The sequence below is a fragment of the Gobio gobio genome (assembly GCF_949357685.1).
Source record: "Gobio gobio genome assembly, chromosome: 12".
Lineage (NCBI taxonomy): Eukaryota > Metazoa > Chordata > Actinopteri > Cypriniformes > Gobionidae > Gobio > Gobio gobio.
In genome coordinates, this window is record NC_137105.1 from 52,933,347 (window position 1) to 52,960,623 (window position 27,277).

Sequence of the window (27,277 nt, forward strand, 5' to 3'; positions counted from 1 at the left end):
CAACGGGGGTTTGAGTTCAGTAAAGAGGCAGCTCTGGGGAAAAAACTGTTCTTTAGTCTGCTGGTCCTGGTCCGGTGGATCCTGAAACGCCTGCCGGAGGGCAGGAGAGAAAACAGTCTGTGGGCTGGGTGAGAGGAGTCCTTGAGGATGCTGGAGCTCGATGCAGACAGCGTTTCCTCTGGATGTGTTCGATGGCAGGTTGTGGAGTCCCTGTGATGCGCTGGGCAGTTTTCACCACCCGCTGCAGTGCCTTGCGCTCCGATCTCTCCCTATAGGCAGTCTCAGTCTCATCGCTGTTGCTGATGAGCCCGATCACCGTAGTGTCGTCCGCAAACTTGACGATGGAATTAGTTCCATACACAGGCTTGCAGTCGGCGGTGAAGAGGGAGTAGAGAAACGGGCTTAGCACACAGCCCTGTGGTACACCAGTGTTAAGAGTGATGGATGTGGAGCAGGTGGATCCTGATCGAACATTCTGGGGTCTGTCAGTTAGGAAGTCCAAAATCCAGTTACACATTGAAGTGTTGATGCCCAGGTCTCCAAGTTTGGCTATTAACTTGGTTGGGATGACAGTGTTGAATGCTGAGCTGAAGTCAACAAACAGCATGCGTGCATACGTGTTCTTATGGTCCAGATGGGTGAGCACAGAGTGCAGTGCCATGGAAACGGCATCCTCTGTGCTCCTATTGCTGCGGTAGGCAAACTGGTGTGAGTCCAATGTGTATGGTAGAGAGTCTTTTAGGTGTTCCAGGACCAGCCGCTCAAAGCACTTCATGACTTCATGGCTTTAAAAGCCATGAGAGGATTCACTATTGACATGAGGAGAGACTGAACGCTTCTCCAGAGAGTGTGTGTGTGTGTGTGTGTGTGTGTGTGTGTGTGTGTGTGTGTGTGTGTGTGTGTGTGTGTGTGTGTGTGTGTGTGTGTGTGTGTGTGTGTGTGTGTGTGTGTGCTGCTGCGCGTCCCTGTGTGTGTAATAATCAGAGTGTGTGTGTGTGTGCTGCTGCGAGTCCCTGTGTGTGTAATAATCAGAGTGTGTGTGTGTGTGCTGCTGCGAGTCCCTGTGTGTGTAATAATCAGAGTGTGTGTGTGTGTGTGTGTGTGTGTGTGTGTGCGCTGCTGCGAGTCCCTGTGTGTGTAATAATCAGAGTGTGTGTGTGTGTTGTGCTCCACCTATAGGCTCATATCACTAACACACTCTTTAAATAACACACAAATACTGCACTATTGACTTCAGAGCAGGTGTGTGTGTGTGTGTGTGTGTGTGTGTGTGTGTGTGTGTGTGTGTGTGTGTGTGTGTGTGTGTGTGTGTGTGTGTGTGTGTGTGTGTGTGTGTGTGTGTGTGTGTGTGTGTGTGTGTGTGTGTGTGTGTGTGTGTGTGTGTCTTTAGAGCAGGTGTGTGTTGGTCAGTGTTTTCAGTTCCTCCAATAGCAGCTCCAGTAATGCTCCTGATCACACCTGGTGTTCAGCCAATGGGGGAACAGATGAGCAGAGCATTTGAGATTTAAACACAGAGGAGCTGGACGTGAACATGAGAACTGCGTCCGGCTGACACTAGCAGAACACACTCGCGTCTGGCGTCACATTGCGCTGTGTGTGAGTGTGTGTGTGTGTGTGTGTGTGTGTGTGTGTGTGATAGGGCCTAATATATGTACGATGCATAAAGCCAAGGCGGTGATGCGCTGTTTATTTTTGTGTTGTATTGGTGGGCCGGTGGAGAGATTCTCTGGCCGCAGTTACTGGAGTGAGTTCTGGAAATAGCTTTGCTTACTAAAGTGGGCGGAAGACAAACAGAGCGTCCTTCAGTAACTGCACATGTCCTACAGAGCGTCCTTCAGTAACTGCACATGTCCTACAGAGCGTCCTTCAGTAACTGCACATGTTCCTCAGGAAGCTCAGGTTGATGAGAGCGTGAGGCGCTGGACACTGGTCTGAGCAGGGGTCGTGACCTCCGCCCCTGCAGGACAGCGCAGGAAACCCCAGACAGGAGGTGGAGCTTCCTGAGGAAATGCCATCAGTCAAACGCAGACGCTCCTCCAGCACCACCACACATCACGCGTGTGTGTGTGTGTGTCTTGTTTGGGGATGCTTGGATCTTTAAACAAGATAAACCTCTGCATGTAGGGACGTGATTAAAGCCATGCCATCTGATTGGATGCTGTGTCACTTCAGTGTTTTCAATGCGTCTCCATGTTTTACTGTGACTGAATGTGAGAAGCATCAGACGTCAGAGTTAAGTTGAAGATATTCACAGATGAACAGAGACTGACCACTGGTCCTTTAATCATCCGTCGAGTCAGTGTCTCACAGGACACATGAGTTTTGATATTGAGTATCAAATCAATCATGGAATGAAATTGGGCGGCACAAACAAATCATCAAAAGTATGATGCGGTTCACCATGAAGTATTGATTCTGATCTGTTTATAATGTGTGTGTGTGTGTGTGCAGTAGTTGAGAAGCTTCTGAACACTATCCTTTGTGTTTTAAAGAGCCCTATTATGCTATTTTAAAGACTCATAATGTTGTTTTAGAGTCTCATACTGTACGTTTACATGCATCCAGTCAAAAACACACTCGTTTTCTCATAACACACACTGCAGCATCCGCTGTTTTCTCTCTTTTTTCTGAAATGGTTCGTTCGAAGAATTGAGTTCTGTCTGAAATCTATATCAAGACTGGTTTCCCACTGAAGCTAGGCAGGGCTGAGTCTGGTCAGTATCTGGATGGGAGACTTCTGGGAAAACCAGGCTTCTGCTGGAGGAGGTGTTAGTGAGGCCAGCAGGGGGCGCTCACCCTGTGCTCTGTGTGGGTCCTAACTAGTGTTAGACCCATAAAAAATTCTCCAAAAGCTCACCAAAATTGGACAGTTGAAGACTGGAAAAATGTTGCCTGGTCTGATGAGTCTGGATTTCTGTTGAGACATTCAGATGGTAGAGTCAGAATTTGGCGTAAACAGAATGAGAACATGGATCCATCATGCCTTGTTACCACTGTGCAGGCTGGTAGTGGTGGTGTAATGGTGTGGGGGATGTTTTCTTGGCACACTTTAGGCCCCTTAGTGCCAATTGGGCATGGTTTAAATGCCACGGCCTACCTGAGCATTGTTTCTGCCCATGTCCATCCCTTTATGAGCACCATGTCCCCATCCTCTGATGGCTACTTCCAGCAGGATAATGCACCGTCACAAAGCTCCAATCATTTCAAATTGGTTTCTTGAACATGACAATGAGTTCACTGGACTAAAATGGCCCCCACAGTCTCCAGATCTCAACCCAATAGAGCATCTTTGGGATGTGGTGGAACGGGAGCTTCGTGCCCTGGATGTGCATCCCACAAATCTCCATCAACTGCAAGATGCTCTCCTATCAATATGGCCAACATTTCTAAAGAATGCTTTCAGCACCTTGTTGAATCAATGCCACGTAGAATTAAGGCAGTTCTGAAGGCGAAAGGGGGTCAAACACAATATTAGTGTGTGTTCCTAATAATCCTTTAGGTGAGTGTACATACGCATTTATACTATATAGAAACGTACTTTTAGCGCTCGCCAAGTAAAAATACATTCAAATGTAGTACCAACTCAGACAATATGTGATTTAAATATCACGTCAGGCTCTCTAAAGCCCTCCTTTCTGAGAGCCTGCTCTGCTCTGATTGGTCAGATGGCCCAGTCTGTTGTAAATAAAAGTGCTATTAATGTTATTAATTCAAAGGCTTTCTCCCTGGATCTCCAGTGCTGTGTAGTAACGGTGTCACGTGATCGAGGCGGCCATGAGTAAACCTGCTGGAACCAGTGCCACCTCAAACTAAATTTAGTTGCACCAGCAGTAAAAAAGGTCGCAAAATGCTTCCATTTGGTCTCAGTCTGGAGCCCTGTCGTCACCCATGTGCAATGAATCCTGGGATAGGCTAGACTCCAGGATCCATCCTTCATGGCCTGGGAATGGAAGGACGCCGCCTCTGCTACAGCTCATTTCTCTGCTCTTTGGCTGATTTACACACGGCATGAAAGGTCATATCTGAAAACGCATAATGAGGCTCTTTAAAATGATGTTGGATTCTCTGTTGTATCTGTAGAGGGTGTTTTATCCATCATGCACTGCAATGACACTCCCATTCTAATCAGCGAGGAGGAGATGTGCTGTCAGTTATTGAGCATGTTCAACATTATTCATGATAATTACGGTATCAAGGGAAATAATCAGCAATGTCATTTGTCACAATCGTGCAGCCCTGGAATCAAAGCCGTCCTAATTGTTCCGAAGTCTACACCGCATGATCTCCGGAGAGTTAATCAGCCGATCCGCTGCTCTCGTGATTGAATCGGTGGGATCTCGTCATGCTCCATCACAGACCATCTGTGTGATTCTGATGGTTTCTGATGCTGTGCTTGTGGGGAAATCTCTTTGCTAAATGTGTTGTTTATCTTGCAGATCTTCTGCAAAGCAGGCAGCGTGCTGCGCGGACAAGTACGTGTTCCTCCTTCACTGTCTCTGTGTAGTGTACTTCAACCCCTCACTGCCCTACTACTGAGGGCACTAGACGCAGATTCACCCTCACTGTGTGTGTTTGCAGTAGTAAAGACTGTGACGTTTTCCATTATGTTAGGGATGCACGATATGCTGGTGATGTGTTGAAGCAGATCATATTATAAAGGTTTATTTCAAACTGTGAATTATATTTCTGTGGCAGTTTACAGAAAAAAAGCACAACACACATTGATGCTTCAGTGTAACACACACTGTTAGATTTATCCCATCAGATATGAACATTAACATACAAATAATTCTATAATAATCAGATAATATGAGGGGTTCTTTTATCCATTTCAAACGGCTTAAAAGTTTGGGGTCAGTATGTATATATTTTTAAAGAAATTAATACTTTTATTCACCAAGGACACATTAAATGTACAAAAGTTTACAGTAGGGTCATTCCGTGTCAACTCAACAAGAAATTTTGTAGAAAGACAAACATAAATAGTGATGAAAGCCAGAATAGTTAGAGTCACAGATGTGTATTTACTGAGTAATCCCTGTTCTGTAGAGGGTCAGAATGACAGTTTGAGATCTGGAGCCAAATTACAGGCGTGTAAACATGACTTTAGAAAGATGGCAGCATCATTATTTTATTGTCACACAGAGATTGGTAGATCTATTAGTGAAATCTGTTGACTTTATCAATCTGTGTGTCATTATATGCCAACGGTGAGCGCTCAAACATGGAGAATAAGCACTTCTGCTGTGTTTTGTCTCAAGTTTGCATGCCTGTAACTCCAGAAGTATTAAAGATATCTCAATATCCTTTTAGATTCTGGTTCTTAACAAACTTTTCTTTTGGAATCTCCATTTTAAAGACCCTCAATGGTTCAATCCCAGAGATATGGAGATCCTAACGCGGCTCCAGATTCTGATTCTTTACAAACTATCCTTTTGGTTTTTGCTTTTCGACCACTGAACTTGACCAGTTTACTCATGGAGCCGCATTGAGATCTACATATATCTGGGTCTGAACCATCAAGGGTCTTTAAAATGAAGAAACCAAAAGAAAAGTTAGTCAAGAACCAGAATCTAAAAGGATATTGAGATATCTTTAATACTTCTGGAGTTACAGGCATGCAAACTTGAGTCAAAACACAGCAGAAGTGCTTATTCCCCATGTTTGAGCGCTCACCGTTGGCATATAATGACACACAGATTGATAAAGTCAACAGATTTCACTAATAGATCTACCAATCTCTGTGTGACAATAAAATAAAGATGCTGCCATCTTTCTAAAGTCATGTTTACACGCCTGTAATTTGCCTCCAGATCTCAGGTGAAAACTGTTCTGTAGAGGAGGGTCAAAATGACAGGGATTACTCAGTCAATACACATCTGTGACATTTAATATTTTGGCTTTCATCGCTATTTATGTTGTCTTTATACATAAAAAATATGAACAAAATCAGAAATTTGCTCTGAATCCTGAAAAATAAAATGCATCACAGTTTCCACAAAAATATGAACTATAGTAATTATAAATGTTTCTTGAGCATCAGATCCTCATTCTGAAGGATCATGTGACACTGAAGACTGGAGTAATGATGAGAAATTCAGGAATAAATTACACTGTACTATATATTCACATAGAAAACATTTTAAATCATAATAATATTCCCCAATTTTTACTGTATTTTTGATCAAATAAACACAGCCTTGGTGAGCAGAAGAGACTCTTTCAGAAACATTAAAACTCGTACCGACCCCAAACGTTAGTGACCACATCAGCTGAATGAATTGTATTAGTCCAAATGTCTATATCTGTGCATCCCTACATTGATATTCCTGTTTATAAAGCATCTGAAGCTGAGAGTTACTGAGATGATTAGCAGCTGTAACGCTGACCGAGGTAGACGTGTGTTTGCTCATGTGATGTGTGTGTGTGTGTGTGTGTGTGTGTGTGTAGCTCTCACTGACAGCTCTGTGTGTGTGTGTGTGTGTGTGTGTGTGTGTGTGTGTGTGTGTGTGTAGGTGTTAAGAAAGCGCCGGATGATGAGGAGTTAGTGAGTCTGAGTAAGCAGCTGGTTGAAGACGCAGTGTTGCGGGCTGTGCAGCAGTACATGGAGGAAACCCAACAGAACGGCGCCGCGCCAAAAGACGAGGGTCCGCCAGCGCCCGCCGGCACACTCAACAGCACCAAATGACCCCGCGACCCCTGACCTCCACCTGCCGGCGGGCGTCCAAACGCAGCAGAGCGGGATTGTAGAGCAGAGCGGCGAGTGTGAACACAAGTCACACACCGGACTCAATTCCCTCTCCTATTGTTTTCCTTTTCCTTTGTGCCGGATCCTCCGGGATGAGTCTGAACGAGCGCGCGTGTGTCTGGAGGCGCGTGTCACTGTCGCTTTGTCATTTCCACATCCGACAATCACAGGGAACTGCTCAGTTTGACTGAGACCTGCAGGCCAGCAGCCCGATCCAAAGCCAGACTCATGAACTCTGTGACTCTATGAACATGACCTGTTGATGTGTGTGTGTGTCACTGTTTGTGCCGTAGGGTGTGTGTGCGCTGCGAGCAGGATGGATTGGGAGAGAGAGCGCGGGCGGACACAAGTACAGGCTATAAAGACACTGTTAGCACAAGCAAACATTCAAGCTAAGATCCGGCAGGAGCTGAACGTGTCCAGCGGAGGAACCATCCCAAAGTAACACACACACACACACACACACCTTCACTGATGTACAAAACACACACACACTGAAGTGAGGCCGGTTCTGGTTTTTAACATGAGCGTTTGGTGTCAGTGATGCGTCAGACGAGCACCCACCGTGGCCTTAGAGAAATCACACTATTATATTACTGAAGAACATTTGTTTTGTTTGATTCATATTTTCACCAGGACCTTAAAAATGTGTCTTTTTATGCGTATGAGACGTCTTTGAGTTTCCCGTATCGATGAAGTGTAAACAGTTCTATGATGTCATCATTTGGCTTTTTGTTTCCCCATCTGTCACTTTTTTTACTCTTCAAATAAAGGACGAGATGACGTGTGTGACTGTGATGTTGGAGACTGCAACACCTCCCTCTCCGCGTTCCTCTTCCTCTGAATGAGCATATTGCCTGCCGTCTGCCGAGCGCGAGAGAAACCGCGTCTGACACACACACACACACTCACACACACACACACGCTCTCGAGGCGAGTGTGTGGAGCGCAGACGCAGGGATACGCCGTCTCTTAGGGCCCGTTTGCTCATTAGATCACAGCAGGCCGTCTGGAAGAGCGTTTGCGCAAACTTCATACACTCATCTGATCTACCTTGGTCATATTCCACATCATGTGTATATTAGGGCTGTGCGATATTGAAGAAAAATGCGATATCCTTGTTAAATAATGCGATATTCGATACAATATTACTTCAAGTATGTAAAATCTATTTAAAAAAATATTTAAAAACTGAGAATGATACCATTTATGTGTTTCACATTCTTTCTGGGAAAAGAAAGCATCGCTACAACTTCTGAAAGTGACCAGCAGTGTTTTAGCAAAAATCTATGTCACAAATCTGACAATATAATTTTAACATCAATGTAAACAAACAAAAAATGTAATGCCAATATTTAAATACCACAAACTCTTTGCGTGACTTGCTAATATATAGTTACATCAACCTAAAACTTAAACATCAAGAACATCCAGGTACACAAAGACACCTGAACTAGGGGTGGACGATTATTTGAGTTATTTTAATTTATCTTTGTTATTAAAAATAAGAACTGAAAACAGCAGTTATTGTTTGACAGACAGCGGCAGGTTTATAGTATTAGCAGGCTGTCACTTTAAGACCTAATGCTTAATAACAGAACTGAAGGGATCACACACTCTCAGAGAGGCGGCTTGTGCGCACGTTTCAGTGTGTGTTTCAGACACACACACACACACGAGACGGCAAGGAGTTGTTTTTGGCAAGTTATTGTCACATAAGTATCAGTCGTGTGCTCAGTCTATTCTCTGATATACGCATCAACCTAAAACATACACTTTTCACAATGTTGAAGTAGCCTATTAAAATCATTCAGATATTGCGTGCCGTTGCGATATGTACATTTGCGATATTTCGATAATTTCGATATATTGCACAGCCCTAGTGTATATTATATACGTTTTGCATTGAATTATTTCATATTCAAACATCAGGGCCCTCGTCTATCAGCAGTGTGTGTGCACAGATCTGTGCGTAAGAACAGTTTCATGCAAAGTGTGGGATCTGCCAATTTACACACAGAAATTAGGGCTGGGCAAAAATGTTTTTTTTTCGATTAATCGTTTTTAAAAAAGTGGTCGATTCAAAATCGATTCTGAAACGCCGTGAATCGATTTCCCCCCATATTTATTTCTGCAAACATTGAACATAAGATTAAGGTAAATCTAATCACTAGTCTTCTCCGCTAGAGGTCAGCCTCTTATTGGCCTTGCGCGATGTTACAAAGGAGCGAGAGGCGCGGCCCATTACGGCCTCAATCCTCGACAGGCCTCGTCAGGCACTACGATCGCCCGAATTACAGCCGGTTTCGCCGGCGCGTTTCTGAGATATAGCCGTTAAAGTTTCAACTGGTCTCGTTCGATCCCTTTTCCCATGAAAATTGCTGAAAATCATCCAATATCCTTTTTATGTTTTAGAATAAATATATCAAAATATCCATACAAACAAAATTGTATAAAATGCTTCTCAGATAATTTTTTTTGAATAAAGTTGCATCAAAATTGTATTGTATTTAACATAATTGTATGCATTTGAAATATAGAGATGGTTCTGTTTTAATGTACACAAGAGTACCTAAACTAAAGAGAGTTTAATATACATTTTTGTGGCTCTTAATTTCTTTTTAATTATCCACTTGTAAACTTGTTTACTGTTCTTTTTTATAAATATAGTATTTGTATTAAATCTATATTCATTGAGTTGAATCGAATCGATTTGAGAGCTTGCAAATCAAAATCAAATCGAATTGGAACATCTGAATCGATGCCCAGCCCTAGTAGAAATGTGTGTAAATATAAGCCCAGCTCTGAGCTTACGCAGAACCTAGTGCTAGAACAGCGACACTACACATTAAAAGCATGTAAGACAGTGTGCATTAAGCACATCACATGTGTCCTGTGTTTCCTTTAATTACAAAACACGATGTGTGATTGGTGTCAAACCCTATAAGAGACGGCTGTGACAAAGGTTGGACGCAATTATTTCCTTGGACCCAAACTACATCCCATTCCCTTACCGATCAATCCTCAACAAGCCGGAGTAAAACAGGGCTTTCAAGCTATCGCCAGATTCATCGCCTTAGACTGCTCTCACATCGCCAGAAAAACAACACATTTAATGATGGAGATGAAAAAGGGTTTCGTTCTGTTGATGTGCAAATCATGTGTCAAGATAATGCAGAGTGTTTCACAGCAACTTCACAGTGTTAAACAGGAAAATAATGCAGCAGAATTTGATTCGGCCGTACAGCCGTTCCGGAGAAAATCAATTCGTCAAAATCAATCAATTTGTTGCGAGTCAAGTCATTGCGCGACTCATTCTGTGTTTGTGAAGTTCCTCTTCTTTGCCATAATTGTGGTGAGGAAAAAACACAATCACATGAGTTTTAAATTGAAGTGTTGTCCCCATATATGGTTTATTAGAGGCGTTTCTGAATGCTAATGACCATGAACAAGCGTGATACTTACACACACACACACACACACACACATGTGGGATTTATCAGCAATGTCTGCGTCTGAAACCTAGGCAGTGACTCGATGTCTCGCTGCTTTATCAGACAATTGTTATGTGTCCATCCAAAGTAGCGAATGTAACTTCTGTGCAAAATTACAATATCGCATAAAACATTTGCGAATAAAGCACCGTTTCCATCCAGTGAGTTGAACATAATCATCACAAATAATCTGAGGAACAGGAGAAGCCACCATATATAATCATTTTCATATATAATAAATGATTTGTGTCTGGTTGTCTTGCTTTCAGAGGCTGATGTGCTGTTTGGGAACGCGGTTATGTGACGCGTAGTTAATACGCATGTTTTCGTATCGGATAGAAAATGTATCCGACTCAAACGAGCACATATTTAGATTTTAGCATAACTGTTTAATGATCTACAGCACAATAGAGAGAGCTCTGGTGAGAACTAAACACATATTTAATCACTACAGTAGTCATTTATCGCTAGAAATTACATAAGAAGTGGAAAATGTTGGTAAAAAACGTACATTTACACACAAACTGACCAGCAAACGCAACTTTCGGACGCCATCTTAACTGTCACAGAATGGAACGCACAGGATTGTGGGATATCAAAGGCAGTGAAGGATACAGACATGCTGCCTTCAAACTCCATCAGATGAAGGAAGTGAAGCTAAGATTAGATTCGGACGTGCCTTGATGCCTTCCTGCCTTGAAGTGTGTCCTCTGAAGGCAGCATGTTCCAGGTTTCAGACGATTGTGTACTCGTGTGTGTAAGAAGTGTGTGCGCACGTTTGATAAATACAGATTTTATTGTACACATTGTAAATTTCATTCGTAGGACAAAATCTAGAACCTTTCCTACGCACTGTTGATAAATGAGGGTATAGTCACATTAATTACCTTTCAAAAGTTTGACCTCAGTAAAAATTGTTTAATACTTTTATTCACCAAGCACGAATTAAATTGACCAAAAGTGACAGTGAAGATTTATGTTACAATCGTTTCTATTTCAGATAAATACTGTTGTTCTGGACTTTCTATTCATCAAAGAATCCTGGAAATAACTGATAATAATCATAAATGTGTTGATCATCAGATGCTCATATGAGAATGATTAGTGAAGACACTGAAGACTGCAGTAATGATGATAAACTCAGGAATAAATGACACTTTACTGTATATTCACACAGAGAACAGCTGATCTACACTGAGGAATATTACACTGATTACTGGAGTTACAGGCTGATAACTCCAAAAATGCTGTGTTAAAAATAACCCAAGTTGGGTTGAAAATGGACTAACCCAGCAACTGGGTTGTTTTAAGCAAATATTTAACCCAACCGCTGGGTTAAAACAACCCAAATGCTGGGTTAGTCCCTTTTCAACCCAACTTGGGTTATTTTTAACACAGCATTGAGTGTATGATCAGATAAAGTCTCCAAACGTTAGGATGATGGTGCGTTTGAACGGTCACATGGTTTCTAAAATAGTCCCCCATTATATGCCCAGAATACACACACGCTTACAGACTTACATCAGGGGTTTAGAGACCAACTCTTTAAATCAGAGATGTGGATTCAGATGAAAAGACCACACCACTCTGCAAACAGGAAGCAGTTTGGCCCAGAATGACATTGGGGGCAATATCACAGACTATCACAGATTTTAGTACATTTTTTATGCGATATCCCAAAATTTGCATTAAAAAAAACGGTGGATGGAAACATAGCACAGATAGATCTTTGATTCAAAGCGATCATTCACTGTCATGCTCTTGAAGTCCTTCAGACACACATGACCCGTTCCCAGGAAACCCTGCCTCAGTTTATGGTGTCATTGGAGACGGTTTCTCAATCATCACCGGCTCAGAGTCCAGAGTCCAGCATGAGCTCTTCCCACAAGCGGACGGCTCTGGGTTTATCAAGAGAAGATCTGAGGACGTATGTGTGTGTGTGTGTGTGTGTGTGTGCACGTCACCTGGCTGTAAATGCTTCCACATCACACACACTTTGGCCGTTTGGTTCAGACTATCACAGATGCCATAAACATAAAGTGATGCATTAATGAGTGTCCATCGGTCAGCCTCATAAACCCAGTGACCGCTTATCTTCAGTGTGACTCACACCTGAATTACAGCAACACACACACTGACACACTGACACAACGCTCAAAGACTCACTCACACTCACCTGTCAATCAAATACTGCCAGACAGCATCAGTCTCCATGACTCCACATGTTGCCGTCTGGCAGTATTTGATTGACAGGTGAGTGGGCGGGGCTTCACTATACGTGGTTTCAGTGATCTGATCATGTTTGAGACTGTATAGCACTCAATACCCGATGAAACGGAGCGGATTCACAGCTCAGTCTGAAATTATTTATTAATAAAGGGGTTATTAATAAGTGCAGTTTTCTGTAATAACCCCTTACAGGGAATGTGTATGAATCTCTGCATACAAATTAAGTTTAAAAATTAAAAATCTTTTTTTTCTTGTTCAACGAATGGACATTGAAGTGAGATGCGGTCAAACTAGACAGTATTTGTACACTGTTTGTTTTATTTATGTCTAAGCACAGTTCAAAATTGTGTGTGATTTTATTTTGAATAACAAATAAGAAACCAAATTTACACCAAATATAAATATAATTTTTTCCTGGTTGTCAGAATTTTAAAGAACGTTACATTTTAATGTAATGGGCAAAATCAACGCATTCAACGTGATAAAGATGTTTTTGGCGATTAAATTAGTTAAAGGATCATAACACACATGCACACACACACACATGGTTTCCACTCATGACCGGGAACAAACACACACACACACTATACGTTGGTGTTGTTCACATTATGCACTTACGCACCGATTGCCAACAAAACACACACATTTGATCAGTTTCACTCACTGCCTGCAGTTTACATGACTGGGAACAAACACACACACACACACACTCACCGCCTGCGGTTTCCACTCATGACTGGGACACAAACACACACAGACTCACACACACAAACACACACACTTGCAGAACTCTGGAAACACAAACTGCATCCACTGTTCCCTTAACACTGGGTTATTTGTGAAGCTGAACAAGGTGATCATTCCCTCACACACACACACTTATTTAGTGACATTGTTGATCTCGTGTCTAAAAACACAACGCCGGAGCCGTAACCCAAACGAAGCTCAGTGATGGACGGACTCTCGCTCTGGGTTATATGTGTGTGTGTGTGTGTGTGTGTGTGTGTGTGTGTGCGCGTGTGTGTGTGTGCTCATCCAGTAGAAGTGCCCATATAAGGAATTCCAGCCTTCATGATGTCATACAGGGCCATACTCTAAAAAAATGTCTGAGTATTTGGCACGTCACACTCGTGTTTTGAAATGTTGTCCGTGTTTATCATGAGAATCAACTCTAACAGTGTGAATGAGGCAGAATGCAGGAAACATTAGACCCACCACTTTAAATATTTTGCTGAAATGGAGCCTTCAGAAACACTTCACATGTTTTCCTCCATGTTTTAAGGTATTCTACACTCCATCAAAAGCAGCCAGCGGTGTAAATGATTGATTCTTTTACCCTTCCCGATCTCTAAAGCATGTATAAACATAAAGCCCTGATGGTTTGTCCGTCACTCATTCCTGATCATGAATGTTTTAAAGCTGTGTTTTCCTCAGGCGGATCTCAGCGGGTAATGACGCCACACAGGGCCTGTTTTCGCCTCAGTTACCCTGTTATCAAACACAGGCTATACTTTATAAAGCTGGACGTGTGTTCCTCTGCCGTCTTGTTCATAATGACTGCAGTATCGCTCAGTGGTGTAATGACCGCTGTATGAGGAGATCTGCTGCTGCTCATGTGCTGCTAATTACAGCACGGAGAGGAAAATACCCCTCAGTCCGACCGGCTGTGTGTGTTCTGACGGCGAGGCTTCAAAACATGCTCTGGAAATCACACACACACACACACACACACACACAGATCGAGCTCACAGTACAGTAATTCTGTGGGCTCCACTGTAGGGATTTCAAAGCACAAATGCTTTTATTAAAGACTGAATTGCATTACTGTAAATGTATTTTTGTTTGTTTTTATTAACTCAAGGGCTAATTGAAATGTAACACTGACTAAATATCTTCTTAAGCTCTAAAACTTCCCCAAAATCCTTCAAACCGTACGAGTCCAGCTGCTTTCTGAACAAAGCCATGTGTGCATTAATAAAGCCATTAAAGGGATAGTTCACCCGAAAATGAAAATAATCCTGTGTATATGACATTCAGACGGACACAATCTGAGTTATATTAATAAATGTCCTGGTCCAAGCTTTATAATGGCAGTGAATGGCTGTTTCTGTTTTGAAGTCCATAAAAGTGCCTCCATCCATCATAAAAGTCCATCTATCCATTATTAGTGCATCTATCCATCATAAAAGTGCATCTGCCCATCATAAAAGTGCATCTATCCACCATAAAAGTGCATCTGCCCATCATAAAAGTGCATCCATCCATCATAAAAGTGCATCTATCCATCATAAAATAGCATCTATCCATCATAAAAGTGCATCCATCCATCATAAAAGTGCATCTATCCATCATAAAAGTGCATCTATCCATCATAAAAGTGTATCCATCCATCATAAAAGAGCATCCATCCATCATAAAAGTGCATCTATCCATCATAAAAGTGTATCCATCCATCATAAAAGTGCATCTATCCATCATAAAAGTGCATCTATCCATCATAAAAGTGCATCTATCCATCATAAAAGTGCATCCATCCATCATAAAAGTGCATCTATCCATCATAAAATAGCATCTATCCATCATAAAAGTGCATCCATCCATCATAAAAGTGCATCTATCCATCATAAAAGTGCATCTATCCATCATAAAAGTGTATCCATCCATCATAAAAGTGCATCCATCCATCATAAAAGTGCATCGATCCATCATAAAATAGCATCCATCCATCATAAAAGAGCATCTATCCATCATAAAAGTGCATCTATCCATCATAAAAGCGCATCTATCCATCATAAAATAGCATCCATCCATCATAAAAGAGCATCTATCCATCATAAAAGTGCATCTATCCATCATAAAAGTGCATCCATCCATCATAAAAGTGCATCTATCCATCATAAAAGTGCATCCATCCATCATAAAAGTGCATCCATCCATCATAAAAGCGCATCCATCCATCATAAAAGTGCATCCATCCATCATAAAAGTGCATCCATCCATCATAAAAGTGCATCCATCCATCATAAAAGTGCATCCATCCATCATAAAAGTGCATCTATCCATCATAAAAGGGCATCCATCCATCATAAAAGTGCATCCATCCATCATAAAAGTGCATCCATCCATCATAAAAGAGCATCCATCATAAAAGAGCATCCATCCATCATAAAAGTGCATCCATCCATCATAATAGTGCATCTATCCATCATAAAAGTGCATCTATCCATCATAAAAGTGCATCCATCCATCATAAAAGTGCATCCATCCATCATAAAAGTGCATCTATCCATCATAAAAGCGCATCCATCCATCATAAAAGTGCATCTATCCATCATAAAATAGCATCTATCCATCATAAAAGTGCTTCCATCCATCATAAAAGTGCATCTATCCATCATAAAAGTGCATCTATCCATCATAAAAGTGCATCTATCCATCATAAAAGCGCATCCATCCATCATAAAAGTGCATCTATCCATCATAAAATAGCATCTATCATCTTAAAAGTGCTTCCATCCATCATAAAAGTGCATCTATCCATCATAAAAGTGCATCTATCCATCATAAAAGTGCATCCATCCATCATAAAAGTGCATCTATCCATCATAAAAGAGCATCTGTCCATCATAAAAGTGCATCTATCCATCATAAAAGTGCATCTATCCATCATAAAACTGCATCCATCCATCATAAAAGTGCATCCATCCATCATAAAAGTGCATCTATCCATCATAAAAGTGCATCCATCCATCATAAAAGAGCATCCATCCATCATAAAAGTGCATCCATCCATCATAAAAGAGCATCCATCCATCATAAAAGCGCATCCATCCATCATAAAAGAGCATCCATCCATCATAAAAGTGCATCTATCCATCATAAAAGTGCATTTATCCATCATGAAAGTGCATCTGTCCATCATAAAAGTGCATCTATCCATCATAAAAGTGCATCTATCCATCATAAAAGTGCATCTGTCCATCATAAAAGTGCATCTGTCCATCATAAAAGTGCATCTATCCATCATAAAAGTGCATCTATCCATCATAAAAGTGCATCCATCCATCCATCATAAAAGAGCATCCATCCATCATAAAAGTGCATCTATCCATCATAAAAGTGCATCTATCCATCATAAAAGTGCATCTATCCATCATAAAAGTGCATCCATCCATCCATCATAAAAGAGCATCCATCCATCATAAAAGTGCATCTATCCATCATAAAAGTGCATCCATCCATCATAAAAGAGCATCCATCCATCATAAAAGTGCATCCATCCATCCATCATAAAAGAGCATCCATCCATCATAAAAGTGCATCCATCCATCATAAAAGTGCATCTATCCATCATAAAAGGGCATCCATCCATCATAAAAGTGCATCCATCCATCATAAAAGTGCATCCATCCATCATAAAAGAGCATCCATCATAAAAGAGCATCCATCCATCATAAAAGTGCATCCATCCATCATAAAAGTGCATCTATCCATCATAAAAGTGCATCCATCCATCATAAAAGAGCATCCATCCATCATAAAAGTGCATCTATCCATCATAAAAGCGCATCTATCCATCATAAAATAGCATCCATCCATCATAAAAGAGCATCTATCCATCATAAAAGTGCATCTATCCATCATAAAAGAGCATCTGTCCATCATAAAAGTGCATCTATCCATCATAAAAGTGCATCTATCCATCATAAAAGTGCATCCATCCATCATAAAAGTGCATCCATCCATCATAAAAGTGCATCTATCCATCATAAAAGTGCATCCATCCATCATAAAAGAGCATCCATCCATCATAAAAGTGCATCCATCCATCATAAAAGCGCATCCATCCATCATAAAAGTGCATCCATCCATCATAAAAGAGCATCCATCCATCATAAAAGCGCATCAATCCATCATAAAAGAGCATCCATCCATCCATCCATCATAAAAGAGCATCCATCCATCATAAAAGTGCATCTATCCATCATAAAAGTGCATCCATCCATCATAAAAGTGCATTTATCCATCATGAAAGTGCATCTGCCCATTATAAAAGGGCATCCATCCATCATAAAAGTGCATCTGTCCATCATAAAAGTGCATCTATCCATCATAAAAGTGCATCTGTCCATCATAAAAGTGCATCTATCCATCATAAAAGTGCATCTATCCATCATAAAAGTGCATCCATCCATCATAAAAGTGCATTTATCCATCATAAAAGTGCATCCATCCATCATAAAAGTGCATTTATCCATCATGAAAGTGCATCTGCCCATTATAAAAGTGCATCCATCCATCATAAAAGTGCATCTATCCATCATAAAAGTGCATCCATCCATCATAAAAGTGCATCTGCCCATTATAAAAGTGCATCTATCCATCATAAAAGTGCATCTGCCCATTATAAAAGTGCATCCATCCATCATAAAAGTGCATCTGCCCATTATAAAAGTGCATCTATCCATCATAAAAGTGCATCTATCCATCATAAAAGTGCATCCATCCATCATAAAAGTGCATTTATCCATCATAAAAGTGCATCCATCCATCATAAAAGTGCATTTATCCATCATGAAAGTGCATCTGCCCATTATAAAAGGGCATCCATCCATCATAAAAGTGCATCCATCCATCATAAAAGTGCATCTATCCATCATAAAAGTGCATCTGTCCATCATAAAAGTGCATCTATCCATCATAAAAGTGCATCTGTCCATCATAAAAGTGCATCTGTCCATCATAAAAGTGCATCCATCCATCATAAAAGTGCATCTATCCATCATAAAAGTGCATCCATCCATCATAAAAGAGCATCCATCCATCATAAAAGTGCATCCATCCATCCATCATAAAAGAGCATCCATCCATCATAAAAGTGCATCCATCCATCATAAAAGTGCATCCATCCATCATAAAAGAGCATCCATCATAAAAGAGCATCCATCCATCATAAAAGTGCATCCATCCATCATAAAAGTGCATCTATCGATCATAAAAGTGCATCTGTCCATCATAAAAGTGCATCTATCCATCATAAAAGTGCATCTATCCATCATAAAAGTGCATCTATCCATCATAAAAGTGCATCTATCCATCATAAAAGAGCATCCATCCATCATAAAAGTGCATCCATCCATCCATCATAAAAGTGCATCTATCCATCATAAAAGTGCATCCATCCATCATAAAAGTGCATCTATCCATCATAAAAGTGCATCTGTCCATCATAAAAGTGCATCTATCCATCATAAAAGTGCATCTGCCCATTATAAAAGGGCATCCATCCATCATAAAAGTGCATCCATCCATCATAAAAGTGCATCTATCCATCATAAAAGTGCATCTGCCCATTATAAAAGGGCATCCATCCATCATAAAAGTGCATCCATCCATCATAAAAGTGCATCTGTCCATCATAAAAGTGCATCTATCCATCATAAAAGTGCATCTGTCCATCATAAAAGTGCATCTGTCCATCATAAAAGTGCATCCATCCATCATAAAAGTGCATCTATCCATCATAAAAGTGCATCCATCCATCATAAAAGAGCATCCATCCATCATAAAAGTGCATCCATCCATCCATCATAAAAGAGCATCCATCCATCATAAAAGTGCATCCATCCATCATAAAAGTGCATCTATCCATCATAAAAGGGCATCCATCCATCATAAAAGTGCATCCATCCATCATAAAAGTGCATCCATCCATCATAAAAGAGCATCCATCATAAAAGAGCATCCATCCATCATAAAAGTGCATCCATCCATCATAAAATGGCATCTATCGATCATAAAAGTGCATCTGTCCATCATAAAAGTGCATCTATCCATCATAAAAGTGCATCTATCCATCATAAAAGTGCATCTATCCATCCATCATAAAAGTGCATCTATCCATCATAAAAGTGCATCTATCCATCATAAAAGTGCATCCATCCATCCATCATAAAAGTGCATCTATCCATCATAAAAGTGCATCTATCCATCATAAAAGTGCATCCATCCATCATAAAAGTGCATCCATCCATCATAAAAGAGCATCCATCATAAAAGAGCATCCATCCATCATAAAAGTGCATCCATCCATCATAAAATGGCATCTATCGATCATAAAAGTGCATCTGTCCATCATAAAAGTGCATCTATCCATCATAAAAGTGCATCTATCCATCATAAAAGTGCATCTATCCATCATAAAAGTGCATCTATCCATCATAAAAGAGCATCCATCCATCATAAAAGTGCATCCATCCATCATAAAAGTGCATCCATCCATCCATCATAAAAGTGCATCTATCCATCATAAAAGTGCATCTATCCATCATAAAAGTGCATCTATCCATCATAAAAGAGCATCCATCCATCATAAAAGTGCATCCATCCATCCATCATAAAAGTGCATCTATCCATCATAAAAGTGCATCCATCCATCATAAAAGTGCATCTATCCATCATAAAAGTGCATCTATCCACCATAAAAGTGCATCTATCCATCATAAAAGTGCATCTATCCATCATAAAAGTGCATCCATCCATCCATCATAAAAGTGCATCTATCCATCATAAAAGTGCATCCATCCATCATAAAAGTGCATCCATCCATCATAAAAGTGCATCCATCCATCATAAAAGTGCATCCATCCATCATAAAAGTGCATCTATCCATCATAAAAGTGCATCTATCCATCATAAAAGTGCATCTATCCATCATAAAAGTGCATCTATCCATCATAAAAGTGCATCCATCCATCCATCATAAAAGTGCATCTATCCATCATAAAAGTGCATCCATCCATCATACAACTGCTACAACGCGCGGACCACAGTCAGCAGAAGTTAGAGATTACAGTTTGAGATTATGGAGGAGATTAGGAGGAAACTGGAGGTGAGGAGCTGCTCGATATGTCCCACCCTGTCTTCCTGTATCAAATTACATCAACACATTGAATAATGAGGCACTTCAGCGAGTCTTTAACAGTCTCAACACCAGCATGATGAACCTCTGCATCACTCTTGAGTCTCAGTGTGTGTATCAGACAGAGACACAGAGCGAGTGTGACTATCAGAAGAGAAACGCTGTCTTTGGTGATGGAGTGTGAGTAACTGACAGTGCACATTAACTCAGTTCCTCTGAGCGTTGAGCTGGAGTTACTGGCCTCTGTCACAGAGATGGCCACGGGCAGAAGGAGATTTAAAGCTATTCTGCGTTCGGCTGACATTTGGTGTTGGTGATAAACGCTCAGCTGGTGTTTGATGAAGGATCCGTCTGACCTGTCCTGTCCAGACACAGCTGCTGTCCTCCCTCAGTGAGAAGGACGACACACACACACACACACACACACACACACACACACACACACGTTTGTTTTTGTGAAATGTGAGGACATTCCATAGGCGTAATGGTTTTTATACCGTACAAACCGTATTTTCTATCCCCTTACACTGCCCCTAAACCTACCCATCACACACACACACACACACACACACACACACACACACACACACACACACACACACACACACACACACACACACACACACACACACACACACACACTGCCCCTAAACCTAACCCTCACAGGAGACTGTGCAGTTCACTTTCTGTGAAAAAAAACTCATTCTGTGATTTATAAGCATTTTGAAAAGTGAGGACATGGGGAACATCCTCATATTTCACCCTCTTTTTGTAATACCTGTGTCATTATACACATTTGTGTCCTGATATTTCATGAAAACATGCCCACACACACACACACACACACACACACACACACACACACACACACACACACACACACACACACACACACACACACACACACACACACACACACACACACACACACACACACACACACACACACACACACACACACACACACACACACACACACACACACACACACACACACACACACACACACACACACACACACACACACACACACACACACACACACACACACACACACACACACACACACACACACACACACACACACACACACACACACACACACACACACACACACACACACACACACACACACACACACACACACACACAGCGTTCTGTTCTCCTCTGGCAGTGTTTAATATGTGCATGTACACTGGATCTCATCTTCACTCAGATCACCAGACTCAATGAGCAATGCAATTTTAATGGCTCATTATTTGACCAGTCTGACTTTTTGGGGTTTAAACTGCTAATTAAAATGTATAAAATGGCCTAATGTAGTGATCTTGTGTACAGCTGTGTAAGATCTCAATGATGGTGACAGCATTAACTTAGTGGCCATTTACGTCAACACTAGGCTAGTTGTAACTTAGTGGCCATTAACGTCAACACTAGGCTAGTTGTAACTTAGTGGCCATTAACGTCAACACTAGGCTAGTTGTAACTTAGTGGCCATTAACGTCAACACTAGGCTAGTTGTAACTTAGTGGCCATTTACGTCAACACTAGGCTAGTTGTAACTTAGTGGCCATTTACGTCAACACTAGGCTAGTTGTAACTAAGTGGCCATTAACGTCAACACTAGGCTAGTTGTAACTTAGTGGCCATTAACGTCAACACTAGGCTAGTTGTAACTTAGTGGCCATTAACGTCAACACTAGGCTAGTTGTAACTAAGTGGCCATTAACGTCAACACTAGGCTAGTTGTAACTTAGTGGCCATTAACGTCAACACTAGGCTAGTTGTAACTTAGTGGCCATTAACGTCAACACTAGGCTAGTTGTAATTTAGTGGCCATTAACTTCAACACTAGGCTAGTTGTAACTTAGTGGCCATTAACGTCAACACTAGGCTAGTTGTAACTAAGTGGCCATTAACGTCAACACTAGGCTAGTTGTAACTTAGTGGCCATTAACGTCAACACTAGGCTAGTTGTAACTTAGTGGCCATTAACGTCAACACTAGGCTAGTTGTAACTAAGTGGCCATTAACGTCAACACTAGGCTAGTTGTAACTTAGTGGCCATTAACGTCAACACTAGGCTAGTTGTAACTTAGTGGCCATTAACGTCAACACTAGGCTAGTTGTAATTTAGTGGCCATTAACTTCAACACTAGGCTAGTTGTAACTTAGTGGCCATTAACGTCAACACTAGGCTAGTTGTAACTAAGTGGCCATTAACGTCAACACTAGGCTAGTTGTAACTTAGTGGCCATTAACGTCAACACTAGGCTAGTTGTAATTTAGTGGCCATTAACTTCAACACTAGGCTAGTTGTAACTTAGTGGCCATTAACGTCAACACTAGGCTAGTTGTAACTAAGTGGCCATTAACGTCAACACTAGGCTAGTTGTAATTTAGTGGCCATTAACGTCAACACTAGGCTAGTTGTAACTTAGTGGCCATTAACGTCAACACTAGGCTAGTTGTAACTTAGTGGCCATTAACGTCAACACTAGGCTAGTTTTAACTTAGTGTCCATTTACGTCAACACTAGGCTAGTTGTAACTTAGTGGCCATTAACGTCAACACTAGGCTAGTTGTAACTTAGTGGCCATTAACGTCAACACTAGGCTAGTTGTAACTTAGTGTCCATTTACGTCAACACTAGGCTAGTTTTAACTTAGTGGCCATTAACGTCAACACTAGGCTAGTTGTAACTTAGTGGCCATTAACGTCAACACTAGGCTAGTTGTAACTTAGTGGCCTTTAACATCAACACTAGGCTAGTTGTAACTTAGTGGCCATTAACGTCAACACTAGGCTAGTTGTAACTTAGTGGCCATTAACATCAACACTAGGCTAGTTGTAACTTAGTGGCCATTAACGTCAACACTAGGCTAGTTGTAACTTAGTGGCCATTAACGTCAACACTAGGCTAGTTGTAACTTAGTGGCCATTAACATCAACACTAGGCTAGTTGTAACTTAGTGGCCATTAACATCAACACTAGGCTAGTTGTAACTTAGTGGCCATTTACGTCAACACTAGGCTATTTGTAACTTAGTGGCCATTAACGTCAACACTAGGCTAGTTGTAACTTAGTGGCCATTTACTTCAACACTAGGCTAGTTGTAACTTAGTGGCCATTTACGTCAACACTAGGCTAGTTGTAACTTAGTGGCCATTTACGTCAACACTAGGCTAGTTGTAACTTAGTGGCCATTTACGTCAACACTAGGCTAGTTGTAACTTAGTGGCCATTAACGTCAACACTAGGCTAGTTGTAACTTAGTGGCCATTAACGTCAACACTAGGCTAGTTGTAACTTAGTGGCCATTTACGTCAACACTAGGCTAGTTGTAACTTAGTGGCCATTTACGTCAACACTAGGCTAGTTGTAACTTAGTGGCCATTTACGTCAACACTAGGCTAGTTGTAACTTAGTGGCCATTAACGTCAACACTAGGCTAGTTGTAACTTAGTGGCCATTAACGTCAACACTAGGCTAGTTGTAACTTAGTGGCCATTTACTTCAACAGTAGGCTAGTTGTAACTTAGTGGCCATTAACGTCAACACTAGGCTAGTTGTAACTTAGTGGCCATTAACGTCAACACTAGGCTAGTTGTAATTTAGTGGCCATTAACGTCAACACTAGGCTAGTTGTAACTTAGTGGCCATTAACGTCAACACTAGGCTAGTTGTAACTTAGTGGCCATTAACGTCAACACTAGGCTAGTTTTAACTTAGTGTCCATTTACGTCAACACTAGGCTAGTTGTAACTTAGTGGCCATTAACGTCAACACTAGGCTAGTTTTAAGTTAGTGTCCATTTACGTCAACACTAGGCTAGTTGTAATTTAGTGGCCATTAACGTCAACACTAGGCTAGTTGTAATTTAGTGGCCATTAACGTCAACACTAGGCTAGTTTTAACTTAGTGTCCATTTACGTCAACACTAGGCTAGTTGTAATTTAGTGGCCATTAACGTCAACACTAGGCTAGTTGTAACTTAGTGGCCATTAACGTCAACACTAGGCTAGTTGTAACTTAGTGGCCATTAACGTCAACACTAGGCTAGTTTTAACTTAGTGTCCATTTACGTCAACACTAGGCTAGTTGTAACTTAGTGGCCATTAACGTCAACACTAGGCTAGTTGTAACTTAGTGGCCATTAATGACAACACTAGGCTAGTTGTAACTTAGTGGCCATTAACTTCAACACTAGGCTAGTTGTAACTTAGTGGCCATTAACGTCAACACTAGGCTAGTTGTAACTTAGTGGCCATTAACGTCAACACTAGGCTAGTTTTAAGTTAGTGTCCATTAACTTCAACACTAGGCTAGTTGTAACTTAGTGGCCATTAACGTCAACACTAGGCTAGTTGTAACTTAGTGGCCATTAACGACAACACTAGGCTAGTTGTAACTTAGTGGCCATTAACGTCAACACTAGGCTAGTTGTAATTTAGTGGCCATTAACGTCAACACTAGGCTAGTTTTAACTTAGTGGCCATTAACGTCAACACTAGGCTAGTTGTAATTTAGTGGCCATTAACGTCAACACTAGGCTAGTTGTAACTTAGTGGCCATTAACGTCAACACTAGGCTAGTTGTAACTTAGTGGCCATTAACGTCAACACTAGGCTAGTTGTAACTTAGTGGCCATTAACGTCAACACTAGGCTAGTTGTAACATAGTGGCCATTTACTTCAACACTAGGCTAGTTGTAACTTAGTGGCCATTAACTTCAACACTAGGCTAGTTGTAACTTAGTGGCCATTAACGTCAACACTAGGCTAGTTGTAACTTAGTGGCCATTAACTTCAACACTAGGCTAGTTGTAACTTAGTGGCCATTTACGTCAACACTAGGCTAGTTGTAACTTAGTGGCCATTAACTTCAACACTAGGCTAGTTGTAACTTAGTGGCCATTAACGTCAACACTAGGCTAGTTGTAACTTAGTGGCCATTAACTTCAACACTAGGAACACCCGTTAGACCTCTTCAGTTCATCTTCAGAACCCGGAGGAGGAAAAACTCTGGTTTTAAAAATACCCGTGTACGTGTGGACTAGGCCTTAGTGTAAAGCTGATGCTCTGAAAGGCCTCCATTGGCACAATGCACTTTACACTCTTAAGACCCATAAAAGGTACTAAAGACGTCGTTACAAAGTCCATCTCACTACAGCGGCTCTACAATAACTTTATGAAGAGACGAGAATAGTTTCTGTGGGCAAAAAAAACCTTAATAACGACTTATATAGTGATGATCGATTTCAAAACACTGCATCATGAAGCTTCGAAGCGTTATGAATAAGTGAGTCGATTCAGCAGTTTGAAGCGTTATGAATCAGTGAGTCGATTCAGTGGTTTGAAGCGTTATGAATCAGTGAGTCGATTCAGCAGTTTGAAGCGTTATGAATCAGTGAGTCGATTCAGTGGTTTGAAGCGTTATGAATCAGTGAGTCGATTCATGATTCGGACCGCGTGTTAAAGTGCTGAACTGCTGTTTGGCAATCCAAACTGCTGAATCGACTCACTGATTCATAACGCTCCAAACCGCTGAATCGACTCACTGATTCATAACGCTCCAAACCGCTGAATCGACTCGCTGATTCATAACGCTTCAAACCGCTGAATCGACTCGCTGATTCATAACGCTTCAAACCGCTGACTCGACTCACTGATTCATAACGCTTCAAACCGCTGAATCGACTCGCTGATTCATAACGCTCCAAACCGCTGAATCGACTCGCTGATTCATAACGCTTCAAACCGCTGAATCGACTCACTGATTCATATAGATTCATACTGATGTCCACATAGACTGCGATGGCAGGAGAAGATCTGTGTGTCTGCAGCCGCTCGTGAGGAGGAATGCAGTCCGGTCCTGAGGATGCGGTCCCCTCGTCTCCATGGAGACCTAAACAGGCGGTTATCATGCATTCGATCAGTGCTTCAGTGCTGGCCGCGCATTTATTCACTCAATAAGGAGGTGGCAGGAGTGAGGTGGAGGCGGGCCGCAGATCTCCAGAGAGCTCTTGAGAACAGCAGCAGCTCCACTTGTGTCCTGATGCTCATCATCTCAACCTGCCTACAGAAAACACACCGTTCCAGCATCACGACTGCAGAGGTGCACATCAGGTCACAGAAGGCATTAAAGTGCCCCTATTATGCTATCGTAAAGTCTACTAATTTCCTACAACAGGTTTAAAAGGTTAAACAACAGTTTAATTTACACATTATATCCACTGCAGCATCACCTTTTTCCTCAGTGTCTGAAACAGTTCAAGATTCTCTCTAAACCCCTCCTTTCAGAACACCTGCTCTGCTCTGATTGGTCAGATGGCTCAGTCTGTTGTGACCAAACGCTCATTATCATATCTCAGCTCTTGACATACACACACACACACACACACACACACACACACACACACACACACACACACACACACACACACACACACACACACACACACACACACACACACACACACACACACACACACACACACACACACACACACACACACACACACACACACACAGTGATATGAACAGTAATGATGGCATCTCAATCTCAGCAGAAACAGCATCTTCTCCACATGAACAACACCAACCAAACTCTTCCAGTCTCAGAGACGACTACAGTGAGTGAGGGCGGGGCTAAGAGACGCTGCTCAGCCAATCACGATCAGAGGCGGGCATTATGCAAATCTGAAACTAACCCAGGGTTCAGTCATAGATATACATAATAGACCCTTTTCACATTTCCGGGTTTCTCAGAGCGGAAGTCATCATAGTTGGGTTAAATATTATAGCTGTGAATGAGAGAATACATTAAATATTTTTTTTGTGCCCATTTTGCTCACATAGCAAAAGAAAAACGCAACAGTTATG

The 27,277-nt window shown here is 41.4% G+C and overlaps 1 protein-coding gene across 6 annotated transcripts in view; it reads left to right on the forward strand.

Annotated features, from left to right (window-relative positions):
• The window catches only part of akap7 (A-kinase anchoring protein 7), a 37,445-nt gene extending 27,816 nt beyond the window's left edge, over positions 1–9,629 (forward strand). For 2 of the 6 annotated variants that reach the window (XM_079831290.1, XM_079831291.1), the window contains exons 8-9: positions 4,437–4,472; positions 6,516–7,539. In XM_079831290.1, the coding sequence (XP_079687416.1) occupies positions 4,437–4,472; positions 6,516–6,688 (209 nt within the window). In that variant the 3' untranslated portion in view covers positions 6,689–7,539. Of the gene's footprint in view, positions 1–4,436; positions 4,473–6,515 lie in introns of all 6 variants that reach the window. The other 4 variants (XM_079831293.1, XM_079831294.1, XM_079831292.1 and 1 more) reach the window with 2 other exon arrangements.
• Positions 9,630–27,277: the final 17,648 nt, after the last annotated feature.